The sequence below is a fragment of the Ammospiza caudacuta genome, chromosome 9 (genome assembly GCF_027887145.1).
Source record: "Ammospiza caudacuta isolate bAmmCau1 chromosome 9, bAmmCau1.pri, whole genome shotgun sequence".
In the NCBI taxonomy this organism is placed as follows: Eukaryota; Metazoa; Chordata; class Aves; order Passeriformes; family Passerellidae; genus Ammospiza; species Ammospiza caudacuta.
The window spans coordinates 31,214,674-31,234,209 of record NC_080601.1 but is presented as its reverse complement, the minus strand read 5'-3'; the positions used below and the strand labels follow the sequence as shown (position 1 = coordinate 31,234,209).

The 19,536-nt window shown below is 40.9% G+C and overlaps 1 protein-coding gene across 3 annotated transcripts in view; it reads left to right on the top strand.

Moving 5' to 3' along the window:
* The first annotated feature begins 1,764 nt into the window (after positions 1–1,764).
* ABLIM1 (actin binding LIM protein 1) overlaps positions 1,765–19,536 on the top strand; it is a 140,180-nt gene continuing 122,408 nt past the window's right edge. For all 3 annotated transcript variants that reach the window (XM_058810511.1, XM_058810510.1, XM_058810509.1), the window contains exon 1: positions 1,765–1,925. In XM_058810511.1, the coding sequence (XP_058666494.1) occupies positions 1,886–1,925 (40 nt within the window). In that variant the 5' untranslated portion in view covers positions 1,765–1,885. The remainder of the gene's footprint in view (positions 1,926–19,536) is intronic.

Genomic DNA, 19,536 nt, shown 5'->3' with positions numbered 1-19,536 from the left:
CTTGTCTCCTTATTTCTGAGCCCATGGAGCTCCTTTTCACCATTTTATCTGGGACAGAAACACAACATGCAGTTGTATCTAGGAGCAGAGTAAATAAAATAAATAAATTCTAGTGGTCAACACTCCTGGGAATATAGTACTTTAATTTTTTTTTCTGTAGAACAAGAATAATTGTATCTGCTTACCACGTCAGAGGATTAGTAATGGTAATTAAAGTGTGGAGTGCTTTGATTATTAAAAAGAAGAATGGGGACGGAAAGAAAGCAGTGTTTCTGATGAGCTATTCATTTTTAGTCAGGCATGTTAAAGTCCAAATGGAGTAAACACCCTGTCCTGCTCTCCACTTAATTTGGCAGCAAATAAAATTTATAAAACCACAGGAGAACAATGTCAGGCTGAGAATAAAGGTAGAGAGACCAGGTTCTGTGTCTGTGTTTACATTTGTCTGAGCATCTGAATGACTGTATTTTTAACAAGCTGGCTGAGATGACAATTCATTGTGGGAAAAATGAAGTCAGAAGTCCAGGAAATTCAGGATTTAGCGTTTGAAGGAGGGAATAAAAGTACTTGGCCAAAATTTGGTCATATTTAGCAGTTTCCAACCAAGACGCCAAAAGTTTTTATATGTTTCTGGCGTCTTTTCATTCATGTTTAGAGGAGAGGTGGTAATTTTTTTGTCATCTGAAGTGAAATCTTGGTGATAAAATGGGATTCTTTTTTCAGCAGCATCTCTCAGTTCATAACAATATATACAGAGGAGAGTAAGTGTGTTCTAGAGAGGGCTTCAGGTTGCAAGTTGTCAGTTTCTGCACCTTGTGCTTGGCTGCTTTTCAGTCGAATTTCCTAGGATGAGAGTTAAACAACTTCTCTTTCAGTCTTCCCTCTCTCCTCCTTCCAGGGGAACAGAACTTGAAGGTTCTCACCATTAGTATGGGTACAGGGGAGAAAAAGAGGAGAATGTGCAGTTCAGGAGGTGAGAGCAGAAATTCTGCAAGAATCTGAAGCAGTTAAAGGAGACAGCTTAAGGGTTCTGGGGATGATTTAATGGACATGGAAAGGAACTGGGAAAGCAGACAAATGGAAAGGAACTGGAAGTAATTCTGGGGATGGTACTGCCAAGAGGATGTTGCAAGGAGGTAGGGCAAACCCGATGGTGCTGAGGATGTTGGACGCAAATCAATCAGAACAAAAAGATTCATTAATTCAGCTGCTGCGGGAACAGTTTGTCTCTGGGTATGTGCGACTGCGTAGAAGGAAATGCCTGGAAGTCTGCACTTACAGTCAGCCTAATTGCCTCTGCTGGGAGGGGTCTTGTGGGAACAGAGGGAAGATGCCCGGGACTTCAGTTTTCCCTGTTCTAAGTGTGTTGAAAATGGGTAAAAGTGTTTCTTTGACAGGCTCTTCCTCCTTTGTTTAGGTGCAGTATAGCCATAAAACAGCAGCAGTGGAGTGGAGATGAGATGAAGATTAAAACAGACAGAAAGCAGTCTCAGGACAAAATCACCTCTGGTTGCAGTCAACCTTTAAGGCTGCTGGTTAGGATCCTTCTGTATGAAAAAGAAAGTTATCAATAATATCAGCTGATCTGAGATGGTCAGAACATTAAGGCATGCCATTGTTTGAAAGACAGCACACCAAGGTCTTGATTAGTAATGGAATAATATCTAGAGGAAAATACTCACTCTTCCTTTAAACTGTTTGGGAACACAGACACACCTATTCTGCTTGGGCCACTCCCTTTCATACTGTTCAACCCAGGAAATAGTAGGAGTGGAGCCACAGAGTGAGCCACCTCTGGAGGCTCTCACTTGTTCCTCCTGCTTGCCATCCATTCTCTGTGAGGCTGTAGCTTTTGGGGTGCAGGAACCACTACCTGAGAGCACAAATGGAACTGGAAATACACCAGAGCTCTGCAAACGGCAAAGGTTTGTCCTGGGCTATTGCTCTGTGTAAATCTCTAATGATAAATGACAGGTTAAGCCATCCACAGGACGTTGGTTCTTGGATTTACAGAGGGAAATCAGGCTGAGCAACTTCTGTTGGACTGAAGTTGGGATCTTTCTGATAAGAAAAGCAATTTCTTTATTTTGGTTTGTTTTTCTTTACTGATTTAAGAGTTAAACAACTCCCCAGCCTGGTGCGTTTTATGAACAGTGGACTTTGTTACTTGGCTGAACAGTGTGTGCATGTACCCATGTGCTGCTCCTCTGCAATGGATATCTGAGCGCAGGGAGCAGAGCACAACTCACTGGAATTAAACAGGCTTTTTATCCAGCTCTGATTCCCTGTGTATTTTTGTAAGAGATAATTCACTGCTGCCTTTTGAAGTTTACCACTTTCTAGCTAAAGATGATGACAGCATGCTGGTGCTGTGGGGTGAGTTGTGCAAAAAGAGCTTTTAGAGTTCTGTGGTGGCAGGTGGCATAGGAGTTCAGAGTATTGCTAATTGATGCTTTGAAAGAAAAGCTGATAATGTGTCAGTGTTAGGTGCTTTTGAGGTGCTTTTGAGGGCAGATTGCTTTGGTGTTTAACCTCAGGAAGCCTTGTGCAATCTGTGTGTTGCTGGCTGAGCACACCTGCAAGTTGTTGTCTGTGCTGCAGCCACCTGTCAGTGCTGCTGTCCCTGCACAGCAGGCAGGAGGGTGGCTGTGAGTTCAGTGCCTCTTGCAGGTGTGTTCAGCTGCCTTTGCCTGGCCCAGGGGTGACTCTGCAGCACTGGGTGCCAGCCTGTAGCAACCTGCAGCGAGCTGAGACTCACCTGAAGCACATTCAGCACAGTTTTGGTGGTGAGTGCTGCAGAGTAAATGCTTCCTGCATCCAAGAGGCATGCAAATCTTAGTTTGCTTAGTAAATATTCCTCCTTTTTTTTATACCACGGTCTTAGATAAAGGAGGAGGAAGAGGCATAAGTATAAAAAGATACATTTTGCTTCCTTGGGAACTCAAGTGTGGTAGCTGTTTTCTCTGCTATGCTTGGACAGATAAATAAACCCTTGGGGTGCCCATCTGATTTCAGGGGTTAGAGGTGGAAGAAATGAAGTCCTGTTTTCTTCTTTGCATTGTCTAATCCAGTATTTGTCTCTTAAAAACAGATATCATCTACCTCTGTGGGTCTTGAGATTAAAAAATGTGCAGGTAGACAAATTGAAGAATTGTGTACACCTCTCTATGAAAAGCGTCCGTGTACGTTAAAAAACCCTAACCAAACAACAGAAAAATACGACTCAAATTTTCTACCAACTATAACAACAAAAAATTATTTTTTAATCCATTACTAGTTAGTCTTTGTAGGCCAAACACCTAACCTAATGTTGATTTAGATATAGCAGTTTTATTTCTGTTCTTTCTCTAAATATGGGCTGAATTAGGCGTGCAAAATTCCTTTTTCCATCCTTATTCCTTTCCTAGTTTGTTTTTAAAACACTATTTTTATTTATTTGTAATACAAATTAATCTCCACAGTATAGAATGCAATAGCATTTGGTTAAAATCAGCAGTTTCTGTATATTCATAGATGTGGCACTTGAGGCCATGGGTAGTGCTGGGTTAACAGTTGGACTCCATGATCCTGGAGGTCCTTTCCACCCTAAATGATTTTATGTTTCTCTGACTCTGTGATATTGCTGTGATGTGGGAAACACCACATCAAGATGTGAATTTAATCAAGTGAATATGTGATCCTCTGGTCCTGTGGGGATTCATTGTGGTGAGGTTAGGCTGAATCTCTGCTTCTCTCTCCCTGACCAGATACTCTGAGAACTGGGAAAACCCTGCTTGAGCCTCTGCCTGCTTTGGTTGGTGCTGGTGATCTCCTGGCTGGGGATGGAAATCTCTCTGCTGGGTAGATCCTGGTAGATAAATTCATGATTGCCACAGTGAGAAAGCACTGAGGACACAATTGATCCCTCTCCCTGCTGCTCTGTAGGTGTTTGCACTTTCCCTTCCCTAGTGTTCGTAGGGGAGTCAAGCTGTCTTGAAATCTAATATATTGCTTGTCATTTCATTGAAGTTGGTAATGAAAACAGGTTGTTCAGTTTGACTTCTATTTTTAATCAGTTTCACAAGCTGGCTGTTCTCATTCTAAGAAATGATCCCCTGATTCTCTTTGTCAGCTGTCCATTTAGGGGTGGAAGGCTTGACCTCATTCTGATGATAGCCCAGTAAGCAGCAGGAGAACTGAATTTTCTTTTTTTGTTCAGAATCAATTAATTGACTCCAGGAACAGTACTGTGAGGATCTGGATTTCAAAGAAAGCATAAATCTTTGGGGCAAAACTCAATAACAATCAGAAATCCACAACAAAAATGGTGCATTATCTTCTAATTCATTCATAGTTAAAGAGGAAATAACTGGGAGCTGCCAACTGGTTTCAGTCTGAAAATATGCCCAACATATGTTTATAACATAAGGTTTTCTACTGATAATTGCTGTTGTGATCAGCACCTGTTTTAACTGATTCATCTGAAAATTTTGCTTAGTTCTGCTTAAAGAAGTTCATCAATCAGTTTTTATTCACACAACCTGATGGGCAGGCTGGTTTTCCTACTTTCTTTAATTATTTTTGTTATTGCTTAGCTCTTCTTAATTGCAGAACTATTTCTCAACCAAACCAAGGCAAAACTCTGACTAAAAAAATTGAAGATGCCTAGAGCGTGTTAATACCAGAAGGGATTTTGAAGCTGAACTGCACAGAAAAAGGATTTTTTCTTTTGGTCATTGATTTATGTCAGTGGTAAATCTGTGTATTAAACAAATACCACAGTGGTAACATCAACACAAATAAAAGGAAACTTAAGTTTTGCTCTAGGCTGAGGGAGTGTTTACACTTAAAAAACCCAAACCAACCACTCTCGTAGTATGTACTATTACTAGTTGTTTACATTCTAGAGAAACTGAAGAATCAGTCATCTCATTCAGTTACATTCAGGCATGAAGTAACTGTTTAGATGCAATATGTAATGTATTTTTAATACCAGGAAGTATAGAGACTCCCTAGTGTTGGCTAAGAATGCAGCAGAAATCCTCCCTTAAAGATGGCCAGGACAATCTTAACTTTATATTATGTTCTAGTTACAATTAATTTAAAATTAATTGAAACCCTGCACTTGTGTTCAAGGTTCAGCTGCAGGAAAAGTGATTTTACTTGGTAGCCCATGACACATAAGACCTTAAAAAAACCCCACCTTAATTTATGGCATTTGGTCTTGCAGTCGAAGGATAAGATCAAGAAAATCTTGCTGAAGAAATACTGCAGTAAATCAGTGCTGCAAATGCACTATGCTAAATATCAGTCAAGTAGTCAAAATAGTGGTCTTAAATTCTTTGTGGGTGCTCCATTTGGCTCATTCACCATTCCAGTAATTCATGATATCACTGGAATGATTTTTCCCACTATTGTAAGACCTTATTTCCTACTTCCTCTTGCAGAACTGTGGCTTGCCAGATTGTGAGTGCCCTCCACTACCACTGCAAGATCAAGGCTCTTGATTTAGTGCTATCTTTGAATGACTCTCAAAGGATTTGATAGGCACAGCTTCACAGCACTGTACATGTCAGGGAAATATCCCAGGATGTGGCTCCTGTGTTGAGTGGCACTGGAGAAGAACAAACCCAGCTGTACCTGTCATCAGATCAAAAGCATGTTTCTCCTTTTCAGGGTAGTCTCAGCTCTGGAAGTTTGCTGTGTTTCTCTGGCTGCTGCTTTTCCTAATGGTGCCAGATTACAGCTCTTGTTTGAGGAGAGTCCACTAAACTATCAGTAAAACATTGCTACACAAGTATTTGTGTAGCTATGAAATACCCAAGGGGATTAAAACCTCTGTTTATCAAATCCTAGCTGGCATATGCTGTATGTTACTTCCTGCCATTAATAAATGGAAACAAATTCCAAGTGTTTTTTCTGTCCCATCAATGTATTTTCAGATGTGTCCTTGCCTCAGTTTTGCCTGGACAGAATGTGATCTTATAGGTCTCTTCCAGTCTTGAAAATTCTGTGATTCTGTGATTCTGTGATCCCTGTGAGAGAAGTGGGCTGCTCACAGAGTGATAATTTTGCTTAACTGACAGTTTCTTCATTTTCAGCACAGCTCTTGATCACTTGTGTGTGTGTGCAGCTGATTTAACCAGAAGATAGTGTGACCACAAGAGGAAGGGTTCAACAGTGCAGTAGGATTTATTTAATTAGAAAACAAAGGTTAGCCAACACAGCATATTTAAAGCTGCTTTTATGAGGAATGTTGGCAGTGGATGAGCTGATCTGATGTCATTTCTGGCATCCTGCAGCAGTGCCATACTTTCCACTATATAGAAAGGTAACCTCCTATTCTTAGTGTGATGGACATTGACAAACAGTTTCTACTGGCTTCTGGTAGGGGCTTAAATTAGTCTTTATAGCACAAAGAAAGGCTCTTTTTTAGAGCTTCACTGATGCTACAAGAGGGCAGTGTGACTGCAGGAGTTCTCCTTTAGAGTTATGTGATGCTCTGAGAATGGCTTTGATGGTGGAGAATTTAGGAATTGGTTGCAGCAGGAGAAATATTTAATTTTTCTGATCATGTGTGTTGGTGCTACATCTGCAGCAGAAAATCCAATGTTAGGAGACAATGGGTAAAGTTAAACTAACATGTTCAGGAAGCCCTGCAGTGGTCTAGAGAAGACTTTCTGCTGGTGTAATTCTTTACTCAAATTCAGCATTTTAGTAAAGTTACCATATATGTTTCTGTAATTGTGTGACATGTCAGAAGAGACTGTAGTGATATCCAGTTTATTTCAGTACATAAAAAGAGGAGTGGTGCTTTCTTTGATGTCGTGCTTGTAACATGTCACTCCTTACAAAGGTACAGGAAATAAACTGAGGAATGAAAGATCTCTGAGGTTTCAACTTTGATCTCTTTGCTTCCCAACATATTTCTGTCTCAGTTACTATGAAGTCTGTATTTTGAAGGGGATGTTACAAGGAGTTTCTTCTCTCAGCTAGATGAAAAATGTCAAAGTTCAAGAAAGGAAAAGTAAAGGAAAGAGTATGATTAAAGGAATTACATTAATCTTGAAAGTCTTTGCTCTGTTTAAATAAAAGACACCTAAACATTACTGAGGAGTAGGAAAAAAGCTTCCTACTGAAGACCTGAAGAACTGCCAGCTTCTGCCAGGATCCTCTTGGCCAGTTGTTCCCTAGAGGGGCTTAGGCACCTCTTTGACTTCAAGCATAGAGCTCAGCCCCACAGAAGTCGTGGGATTATTTATAAACTTGGGGATTGTGTTGTTGAATCAATCATGCTGAGTCCTGGTGGTGCCGCAATTTTTGTATTTATATTTCATATTGCTTTCACTGTATCTCGCCTGTGAAATGGCATCAGTTGTCAGCAATTACACTTGGCTTTTTTTGTGTGTGTAAGTAAAAAGGATTGGCTTTGCTGTAAGAATCCATAGTGCACTGTTCTTGACATTGGAGATCAATAGATTAGCCTTGTGCTGCCAGGAAATAAAATGCTGAGCCATCTCATCTTCTAATAATGCGATAGATAGATCCATTAATGCGCACACTGTTATTTTATGTCTGAAAATAGATGTGAACAGAGATATTTTTTGCATGACTAGTCTGAAATAAATATCGGAATGGATAAATTAAGGTAAATATCCTTTGGTTGAATCAGGCCTTTTGTCATAACCTAACTCTTCTACTCCCAGCAACCACAGTAACAGTGATTCTGCTTGTTTGGAGAGGAATAACTAAAAATGGAATTTTCACATGGAAGAAAATGTACAGAATTAACTCTTTGCCTTTCTTGATAATTTGGTTTTCTGTGGAAAATAAGCACTTTTATAGTTAAATAAGGAATACAGTCTATTGGAAAATCATTGAGAAATACAAATGAAGTTGGGTGGTAGTGATGATCAAGGAGAAGCACTCAGCTGTGCTTTACATGACCTCCTTTTTAATGCTGACCAGTCACTCCCTAGTGTTATTATCTGTGGTACTTCTATAGTTTCCATTATCACAGGATCTGAAAACTTCAGTCTTTAATGTACCTATTGTTACAAATCCCTTGTGAGGGGAAAGTGATAGGGGGAAATACAATGAAAGAGATTAAGGGAATGGCTCAGGGATGAACAGCAAGTCTGTGGGACTGCAGAGACAGCATGTTTCCCAAATCCTCTGTTAAGGCTTCCAGAGGTGGTAGACCAGCTGACATTATTAGGGATTTTTTTCCCTAATGTCATTTAAATATTAAATTTGCTGATTAATTTTTCTATGTAATGTTTTTCTTTGTACCATTTCAGCCCAGCTAATAATTTCATGTGAAGGTAGATATCTGGTGTCTTTTTCTTTGTCCAAGAAAAAGATCATTAGATATAATCTCAAGCATATTGTTTGGATATTTTTGTTTGTTTAATCTTTCTGCTCACTGCTTTGCTGAAGGATAAACTTGGTGGTTGTTGGGGATTGGGGAAGTGAGTCAGATTCATTTTCTGAGCAGAGAGCAAAGGGAAAAGCATTCCCAAGAGCTTGTTATGCTGCCTGTCCAGCGTTACAATGCTCTGCAAAGCTGGGCTTTTGTTACCAAAGGCTCATGTGCCATGCAAGTTATCATACATATTTGATAACAGGAAGCAGAGCACAATGCTTTAATTCAGCTGAAAGATTTTGCAAATGTCATCAGTTGGGAAAGGAAGTTGTCACAGTGTGGTCTTAGTTAAGTCTGAGATAGAAATGCAGTTGTGTTTTCTCTTGCGTTTTTTCTCGGTTACAAATTGTAACAGGAGAATAAAGGGCAAAGTGATGTTTCATGTGTGTTTTGGAATGAATACCAAGAGACCAGTACATAAAATAACATTTGCTTTCTTATTTCCAAGTTAGTTTAACAGAATGCCTTGTGCATGCAGATCCTGCTGTCGATGTATAAAATAGGTCTCATTTTCAGTGTGCCACCTGCAGAGATCCCCAGGTGCTTTTTCAAAGAGGAGAAGTTTGACTCTGTACAGTGATACAAATATAGCTACACCCTATTCAGACCTGAACTTGATACTGTCCTTTCACTCAGACATTGACAGGCTTCATGGGCCGGACAGACTTTGTAGCAGATCTTGAATTTGCATGTGTGTGCTGCAGAAAGAGGCATTTGATGGAGTTTGGCTAATGATTACTCAAAGGTCAGTCACAAAAGCAGTGGAAAAAAAAAAGTCATGTGGCAGCTTGATAAGAAGCCTGTATGGGACATTCATGCTTAATTGTGCTGCTCAGCTGAGTTATAACACAGATCCTTTTACCTTTGATACCACTTTAACCTGAGCTAGCCCTTTTTAGCCCTTTTCAGTTAGTCACTTTCCTTTTTCTTTTTTTTTTGCCAGTACACAGAAGCCTTGTGGCTTTGTGGTCTTTCTGTTCCTCCTGCTTACCTTAGAGAACCTTGTGTGGGTTTAAACCAGTAAACTAACTTAGTAGAGATCTGTGTACTGTATAATTCCCACCTCTACAGGTTCTTCATAGCCTTTATCACAATAAAACATACCAAATCCCCATAGCTGTTTTTTAAGTATACCTTATGCTTTTCTAGACAGTAAACTGTTGAAGTAATATTAAATATCAGTAAGTGGGAAGTGATATTAAATATTAGTAACTAGGCTGTTGTGAATAAAATTTGCATCTAGATCTCTCTTTGAAGTGTCTGCTCAGTAGTACCAGTGCTTTATGTGGCCATCAGCAGTACTTATATGAGCTCTGCTAAATGAGTGGATATGGTCTCAGTGAGGAAGCAGGACAGAAAACAAGTGTGGTGTACCTGGAGCATATTTGCTTGTGAGGAGCATTTGTTCCTCATAGCCTTTATCACAATAAATGATATCATATCCCCATAGCTATTTTTAAAGTATATCTTATGCTTTTCTAGACAGTAAACTGTTGAAGTAATATTAAATATTAGTAACTAGGCTTTTCAGTCTGTTGTGAATAAAATTTGCATCTAGATCTCTCTTTGAAGTGTCTGCTTAGTAGTACCAGTGCTTTATGTGGCCATCAGCAGTATTTATATGAGCTCTGCTAAATGAGTGGATATGGTCTTAGTGGGGAAGCAGGACAGAAAACAAGCGTGGTGTACCTGGAGCATATTTGCTTGTGAGGAGCACTTGTTCTTCACTGCTCGTCACCACCTGAGTCCAGAGGGTTCAGCCAAAGCCATTCTGCAGTGTTTGGCCAGGCAGATGTCGTTGTCATTGGTGTGATTGGTAGTGGTTTTTCTCAGAGGAGCAGAACAGACACAGGTGTGTGTGGCCACTGCAGCTGCCTGGCAGCAGGACTGCTGAGTCAGCTCTTGTGTGTTTTCTTCTCAGCCAGGATAACAACAAGGTTAGATGGGCCTCCGCTCCAGGGAGTGAGCTGAGAAAATACCGTGTTCCTGTTGCTCCTGGCTGAGGTGCCTCAGTTCTTCTGAAATGCAGTGTGCTGGAAGTTTCCAGAGAACACAGTGGGGTTTGTACCTGGGCTCTGCTGGGTTCTGAGTTCCCAGAAGATGGGCAGCACTGAGAGGTGGGGCGTGGCAGTATGTGCTGAGCTAGTGGTGTTCCAATAGCAGTGGACATGCCTGCTTGCAGGAGTATCATGGAATCACAGAATTCCATGGGTTGGGGTTGGGTTTGGGTTGGGGGGAGCCATTAATGACCCTCCAGTAAAACCCTCCTGCAGTGAGCAGGGACATCTTGCACTAGATCAGGTTCTTGAATGTTTCCAGGGATGGGACATCCACCACCTCTGGGCAGCCTGTGTTTCACCACCCTCTTTGGGTGCACTTGACCCCACTGCCCATATGAAAACACCAATCAGTACAAAATAACACATTTTAGTAGTGGTGGTCATTCTGTTTCTGGGTTTAAGCTAGGGGAACATTTAAATGTCTCTCTGACCTGAGCATAATCCCCACAAAATTTCTTCTTGTGCAGCATTTTGTTTCCATTTGAAAATTATTTCTGTAAACTATTGTAATAAAATAGCTGAGATGCTTTTTAAGGACTAAAACATGATTACTCCAAAAGCCACAAAATAGCTTTGCGCTACCGTTTTTTAAAGCTCAGCAAATTTTATGTAGTACCTGAATTATTAATGGAGATAAATTGGAAGAGGAAGGTCTCTTATCAGCCTTAAACAAGCAGTAGTTGGTTGGCTTTGCAGAGAGAGGCAGCTCTTGCTGAAGCCATGGGTGAGCAGGTCCTGGGTGAGGAGCCCTATGGGGTGAAGAGCCTCTGTCAGTATGCCCAGAAGATGACTGCCTGTTTTGGACACTTAGGTAAAGAAATTAACATGTGCATGTGGATTTTCTGGTCTTCATTATGTGGATGAAGTTTACAGTAAATAGCTGAGTGTTTGTACATCAGCCTGCAGTCTTGAGTTAGTAAATAGTGGGTGTCAAAAAAGCTGAATGTGTGGAGTAATTTTATCACAAGTAAAGTTTTGCTTCTTTTTTTTTTGTGTGTGTACTTGAATTTTTGGATTTTTTGTTTCTTTTCTTTGCTCTTATTTGTTGGTTTAGTTATTTTATTGCTTGGGTAACTGTATTTCATGGTAAAAGTAGATAGAGTGCTTGCTCATTTTTCATTTAGATGAAGGCCCTTTTTTTTCCTCTCCTTTCTCTCAATATCTTTCAGAATTCTTATATGGAGAAGGTAATTTTGATAATCGTGTTGCCTTGGACAGAAGCATGAAACATTATTTGGGGCTATCTACCTTTGCAGTACATGTGTTATCTTATGAAGTGGTATGGTGAGGGAAAAGGAAAATTTTGTTTTGTTTTACCTTGTTTCCTGAATTTTTGTTTTGATTATTTTTGCAGCTAGGCTTTGCTGAACTGGTGTGACTGACTTCAGTTTCCTGGGTTTCTGATTGGGCTGGTTTTTGCTTTCAATGCAAGACTAAAATCACACTGAAATGCATTTGCAAGAAGTGTAACTCTGATGGCAGAAGGAATTAAGACAGCTTTAATGCACTACACATTTCTGCTGAAGGGCAAGTCTAATCCTCAGGGCTTCTCTGAAACATGGAGGGATATTTCCTCTTCTATGTATTTAGCCTGTGGTGTCTGGTTTTTACTATTATTCACTGTTGGCCATTCTGTTTCCTAATTTATTTGTGGATTGCAGTCAAATTTTTTTGTTACTTTTTTTCTTGTAGTATCAGTAGAGATGCTTCTATTCCTGGTTGCATATGAAACACGCATGTATTTTTGACATCCAGGCAGCCAATTGGTGTGGTGAATTCAGAGGGGATTGAATAAGAAATGGTCTTGAGACAGCTGGAAATATTTATAAATAAAATATTTATAAAGTTGGAAATGAGATAAAATATTTAAAGTAGCTGTTCTGCATAATTCCTGTCTCCTATCCAGCCAGCCCCCTGTGAAAAGTGTCAGTCTGGAAAGTGCCCATACCTCACACTGTGCTCTGTGCAGGCTCGGGATCCCAGCACTGACTGCTTGGATTAGACACAGCTTTGAATTGGCAGTGATTTAAACAGGTTTTGCTACTTGGCAGATCCCGAGAACACTTCCTCAACACTAGTTCTGAGCTGAGTGCCCAGGATTCCTGAGACTTTCTTTCACAAAACAGAAAGACAGGGTTGTGCCCCTGTGATTCCTGCCTTTTTCTTTTCTCTTCAGCAAGAGCATCAGAAATCAGCCTTATACCATTTAATTGAATGCTTGACTTAAGTGGTAGGAGATTGCCATTGTCTTTTTGATTCAGACTGAATCAAAAAGTGTTTGTTAGCTGTTGTATGAGTCTATCTCAGGCCTTGTCCTTTGCCTTGGACTCAAGGATGTGCTACAAGCAGTCCTTTATCTGACTCAGAAGCCACTGTGATGCTTCCTGGCCTTGTTATGCTTATTTCTACTGCTTGTTCCTTTATATGATATATTGACAGCATTGGGGATTTTGAAGGCAAACACTGTACTTTAAAAAAAAAATTAACTATCAAAAAAAATCATACTGCTTTGTGAGCAGCTGGCATGGGCTCTTTGAAGGTGCAGTTCTCAGACAGTGACTGCAATAGCCAGGGCTAGAAAGGGGGGCAGCATTAGAGAAATCTGTCTCAGGGGAAGGAGGATCTTATTTTTAATTGAGCAGGATGTTTCTGCAGTGACATGTTAGGATCACTAAATCCTGATCCATTGTCCCCCACCAGTTTTGCTGGTGGAAGGACACTGGATTGTGCTGCACTGTTGGATAGATCATCAGACTCTCCTACAGCGGTCACAGGCTGAGTGCTTCTGTAGTGGATATACAGGTCATACTGGTTTAGTTCTTACTGCCAGAGCTACTGCAATGAAACTCTTGGTGAACAGAGCTGGAGGTTGGAATCAGCACGGGCGCAGCAGAAAATGGGGAGTCAGCTTTAAACCAGTATGTTCAAGCTCCAGTGTAAGGACAGACTTCTCTTCTGGACATTAGGCAGCCAAGCTTGAGCAAGTGTTGCCACAGCTGGAGCAGTTCCTGCAGGGCTCACCCTTCTGCTCTCTGAGGACAGATTTGTGCAGCAGAGTCAGTGTCTGGGCAATGAGTGTGTTTGCCTCTCCTCTGAGGGCAGAGTCCACCCTGACGTGTCAGTGGGCTGGGTGGTTGGCAGATGTTTGTCAGATGGTTGGCACTGCTGTCGTCAGATGTCAACATCCTTCACCCATTACCCAGCAACAAATGGCACTCTCAGACTGAGGGATCCTTGGGTTGGTTTATCCAGCCCCTCCTGTGAGTCATCCCTCTGCTTTAAGCTCTGAATGGAGATCCACCCTCGCTGGTCAAAGCCTTTGGATTTTCAGAGCTGCCTCTTCCACTGAGGGGCTGTGGAGTGCAGGTCTGTAGGTTGAGAGAATGAAAAATTGCTGCAAAGCTTCATTTCCTCTGAAGAATGCTTAAAACATGGCATTTACTGAGATCTCTGATCTGATACAAGATACTCTAAGGCCAAACTGGAGTTGCTCTTCCTCAAATACACATTAGCATCACCCCAATAAAATTAGTACAGATTTATTCTGGCTTGTCCTACTGTGTTCTCCATTGATGAGAAAATCCAGGAGCATGGCTGTTTAAGGGGAGCTGTAATTGCACACTTGTTTTCAAGATAATAAAAAAGTCATACCACTTGAAAAATAGAAAGTAATTGACCTCATAAGATATGTGTAATAATAGATTATCAAAGTCTGGATTTATGAGATGGTATTTTATCTTTGAAATAGTAGATAGAGCAGTCTTCTCTTCAAAGCCTATCCCCATCTGGAGTTAGTACTTGAGCTCTGAGTTTTGAGGGAGAATTAAGTGACAGTTTCTCACTGTGCTCAGCAAGCCTGCTGGTAGAGTTTTTGTCACCTTCTAATTTAGAAAAAGCCTTACTGGAAGCAGTGCAATGATTAGACCAGGTCATTTTGCAGCTGCAGCTAGTTTCTCTGTGTTAAGAGGAGTTGAAACTCTGGGCCAGACACCGTTGCACAGTCGTCTCTGTGCCTTTCACTGAGTAGAGAGTCTGAAGTTGCCTCTGAGCATGTCCAGCTCTGGGGTCTACCTGGAACTTTCTCTTACAGATGATGAATGTTGTTAGTTTGGGGGTTTTTTATCTCTCTCACTTTGGAATTTCCTGTGACTTTCCAGTGCCCTGTTGATGATTAACTCTGCCTTTACCCAGGGAGAAATATTCATTAGATGATTAGATTAGCAAGTCAGTGGAATTGGATTAATGTAAATACTCCTTGTAGGTGAAGCAGGAGGGGTTGGCACAGTGTCTGCAAAGTCTCTGCTGTCATCTGCACAGGAAGGTGCAGAGGAAGAGCAGAAGCAAACCAATCTTTAATGGTTAGGGAAAAGTTTAAGTGCTTTTGTTTGCAGTAGGCAGTGAAAGATGCAGAAAGGATTTCTCCAAAGAAATCTGCTTATGAAGTAGTGCCTGCCAGTGCTTGTACATTCCTAAAAAAGGAGGACCAGCGTGCTCCACCTTTGCTACAGCCTCTTCTCCACAGCACACGGACTGACCTGGCATGGAAGAGGGCCATGCTAGATTAAATGCACAGATGTGCATTTGTAGCTGATGATGATGATTCTATAATAAGATTTTTGACACAGCAAGGTTTTTTTTTATTTTAAACTAATCCTCTTATATAACTCAGTTACATTCTTTCTATTGTCCTGAATATTAATCTGATTTCCAGATACTCTTTTTGGGTTTGTTTCTGATTTTTGCATTTGCAGGGATGAGTTTCAACTGATTACAATAGTTTTAGATGGCAACCACCTGATCAAGCATACTGTTCTAATCTCTTGAAGATAATCACTAAAAATATATCTTCCTTAATCTCCTTTGCTGGATAAGAGAAAAAGAGAAGGATTGGGAAGGGCAGTGTGCCGTGAGACTGACTGCATGCACTACAGGTTGCTTTCCTTAGCTTCTTCTGAATAGAAATGCCATCTTTCCCCATCTTAAACAGCTTTGGGAAGCTGTGTGGCTCAGGTGAAGAACTGGTGCTGGAAAAAGTGAAATTTCGAAATTCAGTCAGAAGGATGTCAATAATTGAGGATGGGGATATTGCAGAGGTCTTGTATCTCATTCCCAAGCAGAGCTTGCTGAAGCAACTGCCCTACTTGAATCCAGATGACTACTACTTGTGTGAGCAGCTGTATGACACTCCTGAGCATCTGGGTAAGTGAGGACTGCTGCCACATCTTGGTTTTTGGTTGGTGAATGGGCTAATTGCTTTACAGTTATGTTTTGTGTAGCAGCAGGATACTGACAGAAAGTCTGTTCAGGTGTGGAGAAATATTTCATCACTGACAGAGGGAAAGAAAATTAAAATGCCAAGTTGGAATCTGGAAGTAGTTGGATATAGGTACAGCTCTCTCTGTATGTCAGTCTTGGGACAAAGTGGGGGCCTCTTCAGAAGTATTCAAGCTAAAAAATACCTTTTGAAAGCACAGCATCCTGCAAGTAGTGTGTTCACCTGTAAGTAGTGTGTTCAGAGCTTTCCCATGGCATTTGTGAAACTGTGTTCCCTTCTGCTTGTTTTTGACCTGTTGCCAAGGAGTATTAATTGAAACTGCTTCATTCTTGAATTGGAAGAAGTTATTAGAAGTCTTTCTGTGCTCACCTCCCTGTCATTTATTAGGGCTTCTGTGGTATCTTTTATCCAGGTGCTTCCTTTTCCTGGATAAGAAGTTAGAACTTATTTAGATGCTCTTTGGAGCCACTCCGTGCCTTTGATTATCCTTTTACATTTATTTTCCTATTTCTACCATAACTCTTGAAAATTTGGGTAATAAATCTGTGTTCATCATGTAGCATAATGTGGATATACTCAAAGAGTTATAATGATGTTCTTTGTTCCTCCCTGTAGTTTCTAAAATTTTGTTTGTGTTTTAATTAATATTGAACATTAGCTTATTCCTTAGTAGAACTGTTAGTGGTGGGAGAACTTATATCTGGAATTCATCAGCTTAACTGGTTTCTTACAGTCCATTAGGAATTAAAAAAAAAAAAAGTTTCCTGGAAACTCCTGTCTGTGAATGAGAATTTAGCTATAAAAATATTAATCTCTTCCAGATAAATTTCAAAGATTTTATCTTTTGGGACTTGCTTTATGGATTTCAGTTTTGATAACCCAAACTACCTATGTGTTGGAATTTTGTCTGTACTAAGCAAATTAAGAAAGCTGCTATGTGCTTGTCACTATGGCCAGCTCCTCAAAATGTTAATACAAAATGAGTGACTCTATTTGGTAGGCAAGTATTTTTCAAAGATCTACTTTGGTGTATGACACCTTTTCTTCTGTGCAAATTGCTTTTTGCTAGTCACCTTGTAAGAGAACTGTCCCAAACCCATATGCTGTTGCAGATAGTTACTGCTTCTGAGTAATCAATTATTTTAAAATTAACATTTCAATGAAAGCAATGCTAAAACATGGGGCAAATGTATAATATAGCTGTGAGCTGGGAAAAAATAAATATCATTTTTCCTTGCCAGCCCCCACAGTGTTTCCCATTGGTATTCTAGAGAGAAAAAATCTACATAACAATTCAGCATTTCTGTAAATCACAATTTAGAACTGACAATTATTTGGATGAACAGTGACCAGCTATATGATCAATCCGTGCAGGACTCCAGCAAAATTCTTGCTATCATTGCAGGTTGGGACCTGTCTTCTAATTTGTATGGGGCTTAAATCAATCTGTAAATCTGCAATTTTCCAGCTACTCACTCATGTGTGAGCAATCACAAAGATAGTGGGACAGGTTTAGTGTTATGCTGCAATAGATAATGCAAATAACCACTATGGATTTTCTCCTTTCACCCTCCAGTATGGGAGCTGCTATTCAGTGGGGTGGGAATTGAGGTCCTGCTTTCCAGTGCCATGTATAATGCTGACTGAAAGGCTGAAAGGTGTCTGGTGCCTCAGCTTTACTTCAGTTACAACAATTGGAATCAGAATCTCACCCACTTAGAATAAAATCAGTGGAATGCCTTTTAAAAACAGCCTGGGGGTAAGTGCTGTATGTGACTTTAAGATGTGAAACATATAAATCTGTCTCTTAGGCCATGTGCTGCTTGGGGATTATGGTCCCTCAACTACTACAAGATTTAGCAGCTTATAAACCCTGCTGAAGGACAGTTTGCTGCCTCTATTTGGCATTGCAGACAGAGATTAGAAATTACACTGTTCAAAGCATTTGGAGACTCAGTAATTATTTTCCTTGCTGATCATAAGTGGAATCATAAACATCAGGAAAGGCCCATATTTTAGGTTTTTTGAAGGTCAAGAATTATCCACAGGTGCAGAGCTATTTAGTATTCAGGTGAGCCTTTGGAGTCTCATCCATTTAACCCATGACTTGCTTTTACCTAGCTCTGTCATCCTGAAATTCCATCCCCTTCATAATGGGAATGTGGGAGGTTAAACTCGTCTTACAAATTTAAATGGTGGCATCATACTGACAGTTAAGAGCACTCTAAAAGTAGAAGAAAACTTGAAAGAAAGGAGTTCAGAAGTGGACTTGAACCTCTGAAAGGACCTTCATTCTGCATTCCTCTTGAGTTCATTTGGCCAAAGAATTATGAGCCACCTTCCCTTCTGTGTCAGGGGATCTCTAAGGATGCTTCCTGTGAGAGAGATTGCCAGTCATGGTTTGCTGCAACAAAATCTGTCTTACCCTAGCAGGGCTGGTTCAGCACATGGTTTTGATGCTCTGGGGCCAGACCCTGATACAAAGGAGTCTCTGGGGAAATGTCAGATTTTGAGGATTGTCAAAACCTGAAAGTTGGCTGCAAAAGAGCACTGGAATGTTGAAGAGAAAATGGTCTTGGAACTGTGTGATGTTGCTTCTCATATAAGATACTGTCACCTGTCCCTTGTACCAATGACCCCTTGTGCAGCCTTGCAGAGTGGTGGCTCTGGCTGTGACAGTGCACACCTGAGGGAAGGGAGACACACAGCACATTACCTAACCAACCTCTGGTGTGAGGTTAGTGCCTCTTTATGTAACCATATTTATTTAAAGCATCGCTGGTGAGCATGGCTGCCTCTCTTGCATCAGCTGCATGTAAAGAAAGAAGCAATCTAAGAGGATGAGAAAGGCACGGGGGGAAACATAGCGAGCATGAGAACAGTCTAGTGATGAGACAGGAAGTAAATTGAACTGGTGGAGGAAAATTTATGAAGCACCAAGATCCCATTTGGTTTCATGTGTAAAAGAATTGGCTGGGTGACTGAGACTAACCAGTGGTGGAGAATGGACTGGAGTTTAGTTGGAGGATGGCCACCAGTGGTGTTCCCAAGGGCTCAGTACTGGGCCCAGTCCTTTTTCATAACTTTACTGATGATCTGGATGAGAGGAGTGAGTGCACCCTCAATCAGGCCTCTGACAACACCAGGCTGGGTGGGAGCGCTGATCTGCTGCAAGGCAGGAGGGCTCTGCAGAGGGGTCTGGACAGGCTGGATTGATGGGCTTGGACCACTAGTATGGGGTTCAACAGAATGTGTGGAAATGGTTCACAGCTGTGCCAGGGAAGGTTTATACTGGACATTAGGAAGAGTTTCTTTACTGGAGCATGATCAAACACTGTGCTTCCTAGGGAGATTGTTGATCCCCAAAACCTGTCAGTGTTTGAGACATGGACAGTGCCATTACTAACTTGGTCAGCCCTGAGCTGGCCAGGCAGCTGAATTAGATTATTAATTGTAGGTTCCTTCCAACTGAAATAGTCTATTCACCTTTATTCTATGAGAAATGGAATGGGGAAAAGGAGGTCTGATTTTTCTGTCTGTATGTTTGCAGAGAGGAGGAGTCCAAGAGATCAATGTGGTGATGTGAGGGAAGACACAGAGGCAAAGTGTTCTAGACAGGAATGGGCTTTGCAGTTTTGAAAGGAAAGGCCCAGTTGTAATATACAAGCTGCAGCATAAAACTGTTCTACATCTGAGTTCTCACACATCAGCTTCTTTGCATTACTAAGGTTTTCTTGCCATGCTGTGGCAAGAAAGGTAGAGCCCCCAGTTAGGGAAACAAACTCCTTATATCCCAT